This window comes from Lycium barbarum, chromosome 6 (assembly GCF_019175385.1).
Source record: "Lycium barbarum isolate Lr01 chromosome 6, ASM1917538v2, whole genome shotgun sequence".
NCBI lineage: Eukaryota > Viridiplantae > Streptophyta > Magnoliopsida > Solanales > Solanaceae > Lycium > Lycium barbarum.
In genome coordinates this window covers 21,977,512-21,995,417 of record NC_083342.1, presented here as the reverse complement: position 1 = coordinate 21,995,417, position 17,906 = coordinate 21,977,512, and the positions used below count along the sequence as shown (strand labels likewise).

At 36.4% G+C, this 17,906-nt stretch overlaps 1 protein-coding gene across 1 annotated transcript; it reads right to left on the bottom strand.

The window, feature by feature from the left end:
- Positions 1-11,225: 11,225 nt before the first annotated feature.
- LOC132599634 (uncharacterized) lies at positions 11,226-17,770 on the bottom strand. Its single transcript, XM_060312939.1, has 3 exons — positions 16,944-17,770; positions 15,976-16,515; positions 11,226-11,476 (listed from the first exon to the last, which is right to left on the bottom strand). The coding sequence occupies exons 1-3, from the start codon at positions 17,736-17,738 to the stop codon at positions 11,378-11,380; spliced, it is 1,434 nt and encodes a 477-aa protein (XP_060168922.1). The 5' UTR covers positions 17,739-17,770; the 3' UTR covers positions 11,226-11,377.
- Between the last annotated feature and the right edge of the window lie 136 nt (positions 17,771-17,906).

Genomic DNA, 17,906 nt, shown 5'->3' with positions numbered 1-17,906 from the left:
AGCTCTCCTCACAATCATCTGTCCACTGGAAGGAAACATCCTTCTGAGTCAATCTGGTCAAGGATGATGCAATAGTGGCAAAATCCTTCACAAAGCGACGGTAATAACTGGCCAAACCCACAAAACTACGAATCTCAATAATAGTAATGGGCCTCGCCCAACCCCTCACAGCCTCAATCTTCTGTAGATCAACCATAATCCCATCCTTAGGCATAACATGGCCCAAAAATGCTATAGACTCTAACCAAAACTCACACTTAGAAAACTTAGCAAACAGGCTATGTTTCTTCAACAACCTAAGAACATAACTAAGATGGCTCTCATGCTCCTATATACTACTGGAATACACCAAGATGTCATCAATAAACACAATCACGAAGGAAACGAGGAATGGCCCAAAGATGCCATTCATCAAGGTCATAAATACAGCCAGGGCATTGGTAAGTCCAAAAGACATCACTAGAGACTCATAGAGGCCATATCTCGTCTGAAAAGCTGTCTTCGGAATATCTTCCGCCCTGATCTTTAATTAGTAATAGCCAGAACGCAAATCAAACTTCGAGAACACTGAAGCACCCTGAAGCTGGTCAAACAGATTATCAATACGAGGCATGGGGCACTTGTTCCAAATAGTGACCTTGTTCAGCTAGCGATAATCAATACACATCCTCATGGTCCCATCGTTCTTCTTCACAAATAACATAGGAGCACCCCAAGGGGAGACACTCGGTCTAATGAACCCCTTGCCTAATAAATCTTGTAATTGCTCCTTAAGCTCCCTCAACTTGGCAGGTGCCATCCGATATGGCAGAATAGAAATAGGACGAGTGCTCTGATCCAAGTCAATACAGAAATCAATGTCACGATCGGTGGCATACCCAGTAGATCCAACGGGAATACCTCCGCGAACTCGCTCATAATAGGGATAGACTCAAGGGGTGGAGATGCAACAATCGTATCACGAACATAAGCTAAATAGTTAGACACCTCTTATTACTAACTTCTTCGCCGTAAGAAAGGAAATGATATTCTTCGGAGCGAGACTAGGAGCTCTCCACTCAAACCTAGGAATGCTTGGCATGGATAAGGTGATTGTCTTGGCGTGACAGTCCAGGATCGCGTGATAAGGGGAAAGCCAGGACATACCCAATATAACATCAATGTCCACTATATCGAGAATCATCAAATCTACCCAAGTTTCATACCCCATAAAAGTAACCAAACAAGACCGATAGACTCGATCAACAATCACAGAATCTCCGACCGGAGTAGACATATGAACAGGAATATTTATGCTATCACAAGGCAAATCCCAACCAACGGTATGAAATGCAGATACATGCGAATAGGTAGATCCAGGATCAAATAACACAGATACTGCTCTATGACGGACAGAAATAGTACTTGAAATCACAGCATCTGAGGCCTCTGTCTCGGGCCTACCAGGAAATAAGTAACAATGGGCTCCACCACGTGCCCACTCTGAGATCCCCCTCTCGTACTCTAAGAACCACTTCTAGCTGGCTGGGTACCACTTCTAGAACCATGAGAAGCACCGCGGCCTGACTGAGCACCTCCCCTCTAAGAAGTCCTACCTCGACCACCAGATGATATAGAAGTCTTCGGCGGCTGATAATCCAGCTTGGGTCGGGGACATCTCCTAGCAACATGCCCAACCTCTCCACAAGAATAACAGGTAATAGAAGACGAATGCTGATACACAGAAGCTGAAGACCCGAATAAAGCAGCTCTGTCCACTGGTCTGGAGAACGAACTCTCAGGAGCTCTCTGTCTGAGTGGCTCACTAGGGGAAGCCTGTAATGCTGAATGCACAGGACGGCCGGTATATGGATGATACGGCCTCGAAAACTGATCGGCGGCTCTCGAACTAGAACCCCCAAAACTGCCAGTCTAACGATGTCTCTTGTCACTACCACCAAAAGCACGGGCCTTAGCGCCCTAAACCATAGAAGCATGCTCGATAATGGATTAGAAGGAAACCCCCATAGACTCCATCTGTAGACAAGGAATCTGTAGAGAGCCCACTAGTCCCCCAACAAAATGTCTGATCCTATCAGCCTCATTAGGGATCAACGGAGTTGAATAGCGGGCTAGATATAGAAAGCGGGTCACATAAGACTCCAAAGACATGCGCCTCTGCTCAAGATGCAAAAACTCCTCCCTACGCGCCTTTCGCAAAGACCGGGGCACATGTTTCTCAAGGAAGGCCCGATAGAACTAAGTCCAGGTCAAAGGAGGGGAACCCTCAGGTCTGCAAGCCATGAAATACCTCCACCACGTCTTCGCATCGCCGCGAAATTGGTAGGACATATAATCCATGCCGTGGGTTTCCACTATCCCCATACGGTGCCGCAACTCGTGCATATCAAAAATAAACTCATAAGCATCCTCAGACGAAGTACCAGAGAACCTCGGCGGCTCTAGCTTCCGGAATCTCCCAACCAGGTCCTGATCAGAAGCAGTCATAATAGCGCCCTTCATGGGCCTGGTATCATCACTAGGAGCGGGTATTGCATCAATGCGAGGAGCCATAGCTACGGCGAGATGTACCCGCGTAGGTCCCTGCTCAGGGATCTGTGCCCCTACTCTGGTCTGTGAACCCCCGCCAGGAGTAGTAACACCAGCTGCCATCTGTTGGGCATCAAGATGAAGTAATACTCTCGCCATAGTATCATGCATGGCCTGATCCGAAGTAACCTCAAGCTGTGTCTGTGCTGGGCCCACACCATCCTCTGCGGCCTGACCTCGATCCGGCTAATACTCAAGCTCGGGAGACAGAGACCTCTCTCGTCGCTACCCTACCGCAGGAGCCCTGCCCTTGGCTGGGGCATCCCCGCGGCCTCTCGCTCTGCCACGCCCTCTAGCTGTAGCTCACCTTCGGGTGCCAGTTGTAGTTGTGGGCTCTGGCACCTGACCTCGGGCTATAGTAGCTCTTAGTCCTCACCATCTGTGAGAGGAGAGATAAGAGTCAGATACCAATTAGAATAATGTGGCACGAAAAAATGGAAGAAGGTGATACTTCTTATAAGTCTTATAGCCTCTCGCATATAAGTACGGAGCTCATCGTACCGATTCACGAGACTCTACTAGACATGCTCTTGTATTATAGACCGGGTAACCTATGGCTCTAATACCAACTTTGTCACGACCTATTTTGCCTAAGCCGTGCGGGCACTTACCTTCCTACCTCGGTAAGCGAATCCTCAACCCAACAATGAATAAAGACATAAATAATATAATCAAGTAACAGAATAGTATATATATATATATATAGTAGAATAGTGCGGAATATTAGTAATACCCCCAGGGTCTAGTCTGAGTAATGCAAGAGCATCTAAAAGGGACTAATACAAGTCCGGAATAATAAATAAATAAATAAATAAAGTGTCTATGTCTCTGAATAGAGTAGGACATAAAGATAGAGAAGTCTTCAAGGCAGCGAACGGCCATGCTCACCCTGGAAACTCGAAGATAATGCTGAAGTGACTATCAGCCACGTGTCACGGAAGTGGATCCAACCTGATACTCTGCATTCATGAAGGAATGCAGCAAGTGCAGGTCAGTACAAACAACGGTACTGGTAGGCATCATCGGCTGACTACACATAGCTAACACAATCAAGATAATAAAGCAGATAAACCAACAAGTATAAGTCAAATGTAATCGAATCTAAGAACATGTCATCACTTAAGTAAAGCATCTAATCCCAAATATGCCAAGTCCGACTGTATCAAGTCCGAATCCAACATCACCAGTACAACACCAAACATCTCAAAATCAATCAATAATGCAATGCAATGCAATAGGGTATGAATGCAACGCAATGCAAATATTGTGTACACATGTACTCCGGACGGAAATATCGACATCTCGGTAGCACAACCCAGTGTGACTCGCGAAGTCTAAGTGTCACCCATCTCGGATCTTTGCCCAACAGACAGACAGGATCCCGGATCTTTGCCCATGGAGGGTTCTCATCGGCACTACTCATTTGCTTTGCCTTTCCGCTGAACCTCAGAACCAAAGTAGTTTAAGCATAATCGAAATCTAGATTAGATATCGTGAAGAATGATACTAATATTGCTACTATTCAATTTAGGTAATTCTAACCCTAGAAATTGGGAAAACGGGCCCACAAGGGCAAAATAGAAAATTCGAAAGCAAAATATCTAATTAAGCACTAGGTTATCATAACCCAACCCCTAATTGCTAAATTAACTCATAGATTTACCCAATTTCGAATTTGAAGCAAAACCTCTAATTTGGGTATAAACCCCAACTCTTTGATTCCGAAATTCAACAGTAAAATTGGAAGATATACGGTTAACAAGCTTAGATTCATCAAAATCTAACATAAACACCATCAATTTCACCATTAATAAGCCTAGAGAATAAGTTCATCAAAACCCTCTTCCAACTTCCATTACTAAGGGATTATTAAAGGAAGGGGGAATCTAAGATGACTAGGAAGAGTAAAGGAATTAGCAAGATTTACCTCCAAGAATATTTCCAAAATGTCACGACCCAACCCCGTAGGCCGCGACTAGTGTCCGTGCTGGACACCCGAACGTACCCCATAACCCAAACCGGCATATTAGCAGAATATATAGATATAAAAGTCAAATGGTGTCACTAACTATCACAGATGAACAGAATATAGAACGTAGAAGCCGATAAGGATATCACAGATCATATCAACCCAAAGCATACACAGAATCCACATGTATGTCTACAGACCTCTACAGAACACATCAGAATCATAAGACGGGACAGGGCCCCGTCGTACCCCTGAATAGCACACATATGTACAATGGCAAAAGACTGTACCAAAACGTAGGCTCCGAACAATAGAGCACTCCAAGATAGCAGAATATAGTCCTGAGCAGGCGGATCAGCAAATCTGTTGTCTGTACCTGCGCGGCATGAAAACGCAACCCCCGAAGAAAGGGGGTCATTACGGAATATGTACTGAATATGTAAAGCCTGAAGTACAGAAACAAAATCGTAGTCGAAACAGAACTTGCAGAAAATGAGTGTAATATCCAGATTATCAAATGCATATTTCCAAAACATAAAGAACGTATGCAGAAACATATGCCATATCATATCCGGCCCCCGTCAAGGGACACGGTGAACAAAACGTGGTCGCCACCCCGACACTGGCGCCACAACACATCATGCTCCAGAATAGGGAATAACCCCGTAACATAACATATCATATCAGATGGCCATATCAAATCATATCATGTCATATCAGAATATGTGTACATGGCACAGCATACTCCACAACCCATGTACAAGTAAACCTGCCCCCTCACATCGAGGCACGGCGAACAATGCAGTGGAATACGCTTGACAACATATCCTGGCCCGGGCTCAGTGAGGGAAACATTGAGGCATCCACGAGGGGAGTAGTGAGAAACTAAATGCAATATAAAATACCATATATTTCCAGAGACTCGATAAGACATGTCGAATGACAAATCGAAATAATGAAATCGGACAGAATCATAGTAAGTGTATTTCGGATGTCACAATGGTTTATGTCAAAGTACGCTTTCTGAAATCATTTTCACGTTTCAAAATACATTATGGGACTTAACAAAATAATTCAAACAAATGTCATATAGTAGTTAGAAGAGTAGCCAAGAGTTTCCTTTATATTTTACTCCAAAATAAGTCAAACGGAACAAATAAGAAAATCCGGGAATAGTGGGCCCACCTCGGGTCAAATGAGGTGGCGTACATAATTTACGTATGTTACACTTCATAACATCACTTGTGAGAGCTTTAAGGTAGTCGGGTTCTATTTGTGCAGTTCTAGGAGTTTAGGCAATTTTTTTCCAACTATTCATAACGTATTCAATTCAATTTTACTGAATGAAAAAGGGGTAAATTCAAACTCGGATTTCTAGAGATAGAGTCGTCCCCAAGGCTCGTATCCAAGCCTATCACATCTAAGACATGCCAAGAGAAGGAAAGGTAAAGCTTTACATACCTTATTCGCCTTTTACGCTTGTCCAAATTCAATTCCCGTTTCGTCCAAAATCTACAATTGGTCACATTTACCAATTATTAATCATAAAGCTTAAGAGTTCAATCTTAACCAATACTTGTCTACAGAAATTTGGGCAGCATCTCCCCTATACATACAACATCCCCGAGACTTAACTCGGCTCAAATATCAACAACCATACCAACAACAATACCAATGATCATCAACAATTGATTAAAAACGCATTCTAATATAAATAGTCTTCTTTTCCAAATAATGCAACAACTTCCAATCCAACTTTGCATTTTCAAATCAATATCAATATTTCCATATTCATACACTAATTTAAGATCATTCAAACATAGGCCAAGAATATTCCAAGCCATATATCCAATATTCAACAATTCCATATTCCATCCAAAATTCCTACATATGCAACAAAACCATCACAACACATTTTCTACTTTCAAATTCATAATCAACAACAACAATCCATACTTTAACAACTTCATTTCCATAATATTATGAAATCATACTAAAATGACATACTCTTCTACAATCAACATCAATGTCAAATTAAACCATTTAGCCTTCATTTACATTATAAGGATCACAACAACACAACTAACATACTAAACAAAATTAGTTCATTTCCATTTTTCTCCTCCACACCACACGACTCCATGCCCATTTTACAACTTCAACCAAATTCATTCAACTTCCATTTCCAATATAAATTCCACCATAACCATAACTATAATACAGCATAAAATTCAACTCATCTTAACTAAACAATAATGCACACACACGGCTACATACTTACATACACACCCATTTTGCAAACTTCCATATTTCCAAAATTTCTACTCATTTCTACATACTACAACATAAACAAACCTTCATAACACAATAAAAAGGAATTGATTCTTACCTTTTTCTCCAATCTTCTTCACTTGACCAAGTTGTCAACTTGATGAAACAAGTGCCCTTTCTTCCAAAATAACTACACCAAGTTGTAAAGGACCCTTGAATTAGTGGAAATACCACAAGAAAATAATTTTTGGAGGAAGATTTCAAAGGGTTAAAATTTGAAGGGCATGGCCGAATGCCTTGTTTCTTTAGCTCTTGTTGTTCTTGTTTTTCTCCTTGTCTTATTTCTTGAAACTTCTATATGTTTCAAGACAATTTAATGGTCCCTTATATTAATTATCACATGGATAATTAATAGAATCCATGGGCTTGGGCCATTGTATGGCCGGCCACCCCTCTCTCTTTTGGGCCTCATTCCTTTTTTTTTGTCATGGGCCTAACCCGGTTGGCCCCGAGTTGGGCCTAGCCCACTGACCTTTCGACCTTAAAATGTCCATATCTCCTTGTACCGACGTCACCTGGGAACCCACGACCTATGGTTGGAAAGCTAACTCAATTATCTACAACTTCTATTTCTTGGTATTTTTCCAAATTCCAAACTTATAATACTGTTTTTGCCCCTCATAGTCAGGTCACCCGAAAATGTTTTCTTAAAAATATTCGTTTGGAGGGCTTCCACTTTGATTTGGCCTAAGGGTCCTCATGAGTTGTGTTTAACTTTACATATGTGATTCATATAACTTGTCACATGTTCCGAAAAAAAATCTTGATGTGTGGGCCCCACCTCAGCTTACAAATAATCCGACGTTCAAAAATACGTGATGTAACACCAAATGTCTCCAAGAACAGTCCCTAAAAGCTTTAATTTTGAAATGGAAATAAACGAGGGTCTAAAGGCTTTTAACACTTCATTAAATATACACACTGCCTATCACCCGTTTTAGCGGCACTGGGACCTTCATAGCGGAGCCGCTTCAGCGGTCACTCGATCGCTTCAGCAGTCAAGGCAAAAATCCAGGGCTACCGCTCCAGCGGTACCGCTGCAGCTGTGCTGGTGCCGCCAAAGCTGGCACCAGACACCAGAAACTTATCCAAGTTTCACCATTTGATCCGACTTTCTGACTAATTTCCGAGGCCATCTGCTCACATACCACATACCACATACACATACCTATACAAAAATACGCTACGAACGCACTCGTGGCCTCGGAATTCCCAACGGATGTCTCGTTAACCGAGTCAACCCCCGATACCTCATTCCTATTTCCCAACCCAAGTCCCAAAATGCATTTGAGTGCATTGGGAACCGAACCAAATTCACACATAAGTTCTAAACCACCATTCGGACCTCTCGGAATCGACGGAATCCCGAAAAAGGTCCGTTTAACCAAAAGTCAACTTTGGATCAACCCTTTTTCACTTTAAGCCTAAATTTTACCAAAGTTGCCCGAATCCGGTCTAGACACCTCGGGAAGCATGATGTCCTCTCGGGTAAAAAATAAGCTAATCAATGCTCGAGAAAGGGCGAAAATGCCAACAAGACTATAATGACCAAACGGGTCGTTACAGGTCCTCTTTAGTATCGAAATCAATGAAAACATGCCTCATTTAATGAGAACCTATATGGGTTTTCCCTCTCCCAGGTATGATTTTAGCAAATTCATCTCTAATAAATTCAATTTGGGGTCTGGTTCGGATGAACATATCGACAATTTTCCATTTGCACATAGATGCTAGCAGCTCATTTTCCTCTTCTGTAAAAACAACCACAGGTTGTTTTGATGAATTTCAAATGATCTGGGAGAAAGGCGAACACGATTTTGCTTGTATTTTGTTGAAGTTCCAAGAGCATTGGCAAAGGAACTTTGATCGATTAAACCAAGATCTCTGTTTGACGGACGAGCTTCCACCGTAGGAGCGCTAGTTCCAGCATGTAAAGTTACTCGGGCCGACATTAGTACTTCCTTGGTTAAGACCAAGCACCCGCGGATTACTATTTCTTTGCAACAACTGAATTTGTTTGTGAGAATATTTTGGTGTTTTATGAATGGGGTTTAGGAATTTGTTAAGGGTTTAGTCGATTTGGGGTTGGTTGACGACAACTCTCAAAGCTTCCAAAGGCAAAGGAACATTATAAAAGGACAATCAGGAAGAGGTGATGGGTCAGCAGGAATGTAGAGATCAACCGAGATGGACATATTGCACCACCAAAACTGCCAAAGAAAAGGCGGTGAGCTAGATTCACGAAGATTTTGGGACGACATGTGATTCTCTAAGACATAATGGCTAGTTTTTTTAAGCTAAACTATGAGTTTTCGGTATTTACCCTATATTATTTTTCTAGTTGTCAAATACAATATTGACATGTATAGTACATGGTACATAAATTGTAAAGAAGAATTTCTAGTTTGTTGTACCTAACTTATAGAGAAGAAGATTGCTTCCATTATGAACAATGTAGAGGAGTGCTTTCACTATGTAAAAATCTTCAACAAAAGGTCTTACTAGTTTTTTCTTTTTTATATAATTCGTCTTAAGGTGGTGTTGCCCATGTATTGGGATGAAGATCTCCTCTAGTGATATTTGGTCCAGTATTTTTCAATACAATTATTGATATATGCTAATTGTCACATGTCTACCCAATTAATTTAAGGTTGAGATGTGGTCCGGCCCTTCCCCGGGTCCCGCGCATAGCGGGAGCTTAGTGCACTGAGCTGCCCTTTTATTCATTTTGTTAGTAAATAACTAAAAATGGTAATGCAATTTTAAACAAAATAATAAGAAAAATCAATGCTAACGCCAACGGTATGTATTCTGCATTATTTTACTTGCTGTAACTAGTCAGAAATGGAACAAAGACCAGTTCCATCAACTAGTTACCATAGCAAACTTTAGTTATTCACGAAAATTAAGTACGACCCAATTCACTCTCGTGTTGTTAAGTGCATAAAACAACATATATACTTCCAAAGTGACACTCAACTGAGGCAATCCTTAGCAGTGATGTATCTTGTGCTCCGATTAGATACTCGATCTCCGAAGGTCGTTGAATGGCCTCATTCTTTCACCTTCATACTTATTTCGGGTCGTCCTTTGATTCCTTTCAGTCATGTAGATCTAGAAAGTACTCTTTCAGCTTATATGTCGTATCCACATTCCTTCGCGTTCCGAATTCATTTATTTGCCTTCGACTTTAAGGGTGTGTTTGGTATGAATGAAATTAATGATTTTTTTTGGAAATTAAATGAGTTTCCTACTTTTCTTTTGTTTGGTATATAAGCAAAAAATATTATCACAAAAGAATTTGTAAATAATCTCGGCACATATTGTGAGAGGTAGGGGTCTGGAGTGGTGGCAATGGTGGATACGGGGATGGGGTGAGGATGGGGTGTGTTGGAGGGTGGGGAAGAGACAATCAATGTGGAATGTTACTTGTGGATCTTATTTTTTCCTAACTTCCTTTAGGGAAGTCATTTTTTTTTTTTTAAAGAAATTGATTTTCCTAGAGATAATATTTTTTATAAATTTTGATCCTCCACACCAAACACACCCTTCCCTTCGTTTTCTTTGGTCACATATGTGAACCAAAAAATCTTCCCGTCCATGTACCAACAATTTTGGTTATGCAAATCTTGTTTTGTATGTAACGTTTACTTTACAAACAACTATATATGTTTTCCTTAATTTTAATATTTTCTTCACTTGAAGTTGTACATTTTTTCAGTGCCGGCTAAAGGGTAAGGCAGCCCCATTTTCACGAATAATAGGTTTATGAATTAACTTTTTTTTAAAAAAAAATTACTCCCTCTGTTCGAATTTATGTGATACTTTTCGTTTCCTTATATTCAAACTGCATGAACTTTGACCAACATATTAAGATGTATTTTGTCAGTAAATTGATATGAGAAAAGTTGTAACTTATATTTTTTATCTAGTTTTTAAATATATAAATTTTAATCTTAAAATATTGAGTTTATCCAATTTAGTTTAGCTTCAAATTTTAGTCAAATTACTCTTCAAAAGCGAAAAATATCACATACATTGAAACGAAAGGAATTGTATTCAAAAGTATAAAGATATAATTTTAACTAAAAGGGAAGAAAAACTTATATTTGTTACTAATGTTGATTGCACCGGTTAGAAAAATTGACTTCATAATGAAAATATATGAGAAGGTTTTTAAAAAGAAAAGTTAGGGCCTCTCATCAAGATTTGACTTCAGGCCATAGAGGACGTTGAGCTGGCCGTGCATATTTTTTTATTCAAGCTCGGCATCTGTTTTTCTTTAATTAAAAGAAGAAAGTAAAAGATGAAGATCCCAAGTGGGAGTGGTTGTTCATCACTAAAATAAAAGGCGGAAAAAAACCAACTTTCCTGTGAAAATATATCCAGATATGTAATAATTTGAGCCATTCAAGATATTGGAAAATTTTGGTAAAAATGAGAAAAATAAAATCAACATAATTGCTTCTAGAGTACGTTATGGATCGATCAAGCTATTATCTCATCTGCCTTGCACTCCCTATACTTGACCTCAGCCTTGTTGGATCCAGCCTCATGAATAATGTCACAACATTCACATCTATCAATCTGAAAAGAATAAAGAAAGAAGAGAAAAAATAAATTAAACACTACATATAAAGGAGGTTTTTGTAACTTTCATACCAACGAGAATTTTACTATTTTCCTTTTAATTAGGGGATAGGATGGGGGAAATATAGTTTTGTGGTTTTCTTGTTTTGTACTCCTTGTATTCAGAAATATTTGTCCGTCTTTGTTCTTCGTTATCAAATGTCCAATTAAACTTTAGTAAGCCATTATCAGGACTATGCTTCATTAACATAAAAATGACAATTAATTACATGAAAGTATTATCCGGTAGAAGTTTTATATTTTTTGAAATGTGAATAAATTATCTAAAAAAAATTGTTTTCGTTGAAAGTAAGTTATACTAAAAGTTCAGACGTGTGCACAACAGCTTGTGTGGTCTCAGTGATTACCAAACAGAATAGTTGTCAATCTAAGAGACTTCCTTCACAAATGATAAAATATGCTTAGCTAACTTATGGCTACAAATATTAAACTTCCTGCTAATATACATAACTCAGACATATCCAGATAATGTCTGAAATGCCACAAATCTTTTAAAACAATATTTACAGTGCGGATTAATGTGGTTGTGTAGTAAGACCTTAGGTGTATGTTTAATCAAGGATTTGACAATATGTAGCTAACAAATAATTAAATAAGAGTAATAATTATATTTATTTTTATTAAAAGAGTCAGAAGTTAACAATTTTTCCTACTCTCGAATTACATAACGCTGCTTTATTCTCACAGAATATCAAGCAACGTTTAGAGTCATGACCTATATTAGTAGTTTTTTTGGGCGGCTAAAATTTTAACAGATATGACAAACTTATTACATTTGGAGCCAATCGTTTGTCTTAATCATGAAATTCATAGTTTATCAATTAGTACTAGTTTCATCATTAAATTGTTTTGTTGCAATTCCAAATGGTCTAAAGAATCTTTTATTACAGCGAATTAAATAGTCTGGAACCTAAATGACCCACGAAAAAACAAAAGTGACCAAAATAACTCATGAAAAAAAAATTACCAAAGTACCTTTAACGCAACTTTTTTGTGTGTTATACAAAAATGAGTTAACGTCCTTTGTTAACATCCATTACCCGAGTTTATTTTAGTTTTCTTTAAAAAAAAAAAAAATTACATAGCAACAAGCAACTTGCCCTACAAACCCAAATTACTTTGCAATTCTAAAAGTTGATTTACATTATATATGCAATTCTATTTAATTATTTAGTTTAATTAGCCTTTTTCTCATTTTTTTAGTTTGTATCGACTTTTTAATTTTATATAAAGTAGTAATTATGTAATTAGTAATTATATATAAAGTAGTTCTCAAGAGGTTATTTAATTATCTAATTATAATATTTAAATTCATTTTCTTACTGCCGTGAATATTATAAAAATCCAGCGCTTACGTACGCTTCCTATGGGGACAGCTGTTACTAAACATATTAAAATATAATTATAAAAAATAAATCAAAATTATAAATAACTCAAATTACTTAATAAAATATGTTAACTATTATTATTAGCTTTCCCGCACATTACGCAAGCACCATTATAAAATTAAAAAAAATTCTCATTTTTAGTTTGCATAATTATTCTTCTGCTTTAAAATTATTTTCAATATACTTATTCCAAGAAAATATCATTTGTGTAGGATTTATAAAGAAGCCATTTAATTATAATATTTTGTTAAATATGAATTTCTCATATTTAGTTTGTTTATTTATTCTTTTGCTTTAAAATTATTTTCATTTTACTTATTCCGAGAAAATATCATTTGTGTAGGATTTCTTAAGAAGTCATTTAATTATAATATTTTGTTAAATATGAATTTCTCATATTTAGTTTGTTTATTTATTCTTTTGCTTTAAAATTATTTTCAATTTACTTATTCGATAAAATTTCATTTGTGTAGGATTTCATAAGAAGTCATTTAATTATAACATTTATCAAATAAGAATTTCTCATTTTTAGTTTGTTTATTTATTCTTCTGCTTTAAAATTATTTTCAATTTACTTATTCTGATAAGTTTCATTTGTGTAGGATTTCTTAAGAAGTTATTTAATTATAATATTTTATTTTTAAATACGTTATTTTAGAATGCTACAATACAAAACCAATCATTTGTCGTGTGATCTAGTAAAGAAAAATATATCAAGAAAAAAGTGCAAATTTCAACGCTAGCCAAAAAAAATAGCACAGTGATTTACAGAATGTAATTACAGGTCAGATCTATCAGTGCGTTATGGAAATTCATTCGAAGATAGTAAAAAACCACTTGTCGGGGCGAATTACTATGATTTTGCACCAAGTGTGAATCCAAATGTCCTTTTTTATAGTAGTAAAATTGCCTTTTTTATATTACTAAAAATGAGAAATTCTTATTTGATAAAATATTAGTTAAATGACTTCTAAAGAAATTCTACACAAATGAATTTTTATCGGAATAAGTAGATTGAAAATAAGTTTAAAGCAAAAGAATAAATAAACAAACTAAAAATGAGAAATTCTTAGTTAATAAAATATTATAATTAAATGACTTCTTAAGAAATCCTACACAAGTGACATTTTATCGGAATAAGTAAATTGAAAATAATTTTAAACCAAAAGAATAAACAAACAAACTAAAAATGAGAAATTTTGTATAATAAAATTTTATAATGCGTGCTTCCTTAATGTGCGAAAAAGTTAATAATAATAGTTGGCATATTTTATTAAGTAATTTGCGTTATTTATAATTTTAATTTATTTTTTATACTTATATTTTAATATGTTTAGTAACGGCTATCCCCATAGAGAGTGTAAGTGCAGGATTTTATAATATTCATGACAGTAAGAAAGTGAATTTAAATATTATAATTAAATAATCTCTTGAGAACTATTTTATATGTAATTAATAATCACATAATTACTACTTTATATATAATAAAAAAGTGGATACAAACTAGAAATGAAAAAAGGGCTAATTAAACTTAATAATTAAATAGAATTGCATATAGAATGTAAATCAACTTTTAGAATTGCAAAGTAATTTGGGTTTGTAGGGCATGTCGCATAACGCAACTTTTAGTTGCGTTATGCAAAAAAGAAAAAAGAAAAAAAAAAAAAAGAACACTATAAAAAACTCGGATAACGGATGTTAACTCATTTTTGTATCACATGCAAAAAAAATTGGGTTAAAGGTACTTTGATAACTTTTTTTTTTCATGGGTTATTTTGGTCACTTTTTTTTTTTTTTGGGGGGGTCATTTAGGTTCCGGACTCCTAAATTGATTAATTAACATAATCAAGTTTTATTTTGCTGAACCAAATCTCATTTTCAAGAAGGGATTTGTAATGTCAAAGGACAAAAGGAGGTTGGCTGTCTCTATTGTTTGTTTTGATTCAACTTCACATGGTCGTTTTCTTTACGTCAATAATCTATTTTTCTATTGGCATGACCTGCTTTTTAAACATATATGAGCTAATACTATAATCTGTTTTTTCCTCTTACAAAGTTTGCTTTGACATCATATAACTAGACAAGTTGTGGAGATAATTCCAGAATATGTCTGTCATTTATGAAAACGTTACGTTCTAATATTCTTTATGAAAAACATCGACATTCATCGATGAAATCCACGATTTGTTTTGTCCATTTTCAAAGCAATTATAGTAGAGGGAGACAGAGTAAGGGATTCCTAAGTATAGAATATTCCATTCCAACTTTCTTCACAATTAGCATATGGCATTACGATGAGTACATCACGTTAATTAGCATAATTTGCAAGTTATGGCAAAATGAACAAATTTCTTTTCTATGATTCACATTAATTTGGATTATTGGCACCATATAACCTTTTTTTCTATTGCCAATCTTTCAATTTTGTTTCTCGTTAGCCTAGTAAGTTAAATTTTGTCTTTAAAAATAGTCGGATAAATTATTTTTTCCTGCACACAAATTTAGCCGGATGAGCTTTTTACGCTTGCATTTCTTTCAAATTCAAACCCTATTTTGAAAAAGATTTTCTTGAGCCGAGGTTTATCGAAAACAGTCTCTTTACTTCACAAAGGTATTGGATAGGGGGATTATACTCGGTATCACTACTAAAAAATTACTATTTTTCCATTGAAAATTGTTCAGTGGTTATTCGCACATATATTTTGATTAAATCAGTGAGAAAGAAAAATTAGTAATGTTTTCACACGGAAAAATTATGAAGTTTCCAGCGTTTCAATGGGAACCAGCTGTTTCCCGCCATGCGTTTACCCAGTGAGCTAGTTCGGTAGGAAAAATCATGTTTTATAGCACAAATTTTCCCACCGGTAGTCGATGGGAAAAACCTATGTTTCTAAAAGACCATTTAATTTGAATGAACTATTCTAACAAAACATATTTTGTCTTAAGACTAATTGCTTGATTATATATATAAGAAAATACACTCCATATATACTATATTGAGAATTTATGGGGAAGGCAAAAGGAGATTATGGATGTGAAAAGCATTACCTGGATACGTTTTATTGCTGATGAATAAACATGAATTTCAGAAACATATTCGGCAGAATGATTTCCAGCAGACAAACAAGCTCCTATTCCTCGTGGCCATGCTCTAGTATATGTTGTAAGAATTTCATTTCTTGGTGTTTTCTCAATGGACTTGAAGAAAAATACATGAGGAGCTTCACAAGGATCCCACGAAGGACTTCTAACATCAAACATATAATGTGGTGGATTAGGACTTTTTTGCCATGTTTTAAATGTTTCAATAGGATTTTGTATCCAACTTCTAGGCATAATTTTCTCATAAATATGAGCTGAGTATCCCCAAGAAACTGAAAATGTCCAACCTTTAGACCTGTGGTGGCATATGGTTTGTTGTAACATTCGTGATTGATCATATTGTGCAGCATTTTGGAGGTGGAATATTGATTGTCCACGATCCATTGAGGGAAAAATTGGTTCAACCATGTCAAAATGGTGAAGTGACATTAGTAGAGATTTTGGATGGGATGATAGAAATCCTGATAAATCACCGCGTAGATCAATCTGCAATAAGTTAATAAACATGTATTAATGAAGAAGAAAGAAATTTAATCAACGTAATTAGTTGATAGAACTTTTCTTCAGCTCAATCTATGCTAGTAACAAAAGCTGCACGCTCTGTTTCTATGTTTAGTATTCGACTTGTATATCATGGTTAATTTTCGGGAATTTAAACCATGAAAGAAAAGATTGATTCTAAGGAAGAAGAGAAAAGAAATAAATTGAGTAGAAATATCATTCGATTCAACAAATTCAAAAAGGAATAAGGCAGGATTTCGACATTGACTGACAAGTGAAAAATCACAATCCCCAATTGAGCACCTCTAGCTAACATATTCTTTTACGTTTGGTATGCGGGATGGGATAGCAATCCCATGGGTATGCGGGAATGGACTTACTAAGTAATTTCTTTTGGTTGGGAGAAAACTTACCTGATGAATACCTTGAAGAGGAGAAAGATTGACACCAATGTCAGCTATGCAAGTCATTGTAGTTTTATCAGCAGCATTCAAATAATTATATCTCTTTAGGCAATTAACCATATCTTTTGCCAATGCTTTAGCCAAAGGATAACTCAACATGAATCCAGCTCCACCAAAACCTTGATTGAATGAGTACCAATAATTCGACAATATAAATTCCGAATGTCCTCCAAAATAATAGTACTTCTTATGATCATATTGTGCAAGAATATCAACCATATTATCCAAGAAAAATATCGAATCATCGTCCCCCATAATTAACCATCTTACATCTTCATGTTCCTCTCTAAACACCTCCATTATCCCATGAACCAACCTTAAAACGGTTGCATCGACATGTTTGGTTTCGTCAACAAGTTTTGGAACATCATCGGATATTTTATAAGGAGGTGAATTTGAGGACCATGGGAGAAGATCACCTTTTGGAGGAACATCTAGTAAAAGATATCCTTCTGTAACATTTGGTCTCCACCATGATTCAATGTATGATTTTCTATGGTGCCATGCTTTTTCAGAACCCAAAAGACCAAAAAGGAGGTGGCTAATATTTGTGGCACTGTTGGTTTGTGCCACATTTGATTGAGAATTAAAAGGTGCCCATTTCAATCTGAAAGAAGAGAGAAGCTCAGAAGATGGACAATTAGAGTCACTGTAAAAGATAATAAAGCCTAAGTATAGGACTAAACCACATATCAGCACTGTTTTGGAAATGCTAATCAGTTTAGATTTGTCAAATGTAGACATGTTTGAGAGAATACTAGGTAGAGAAGAAAATGGGAAATAGTGAACATGTAATCATTTGGTTCTTCGCATGAGTTATATATGTGTTAAATATATGTGCAAGTTTAAAATAAAAAATCATACGATAATACTAATATCACTAACAGTGTAAATGAACCTTTGCACAAGCAA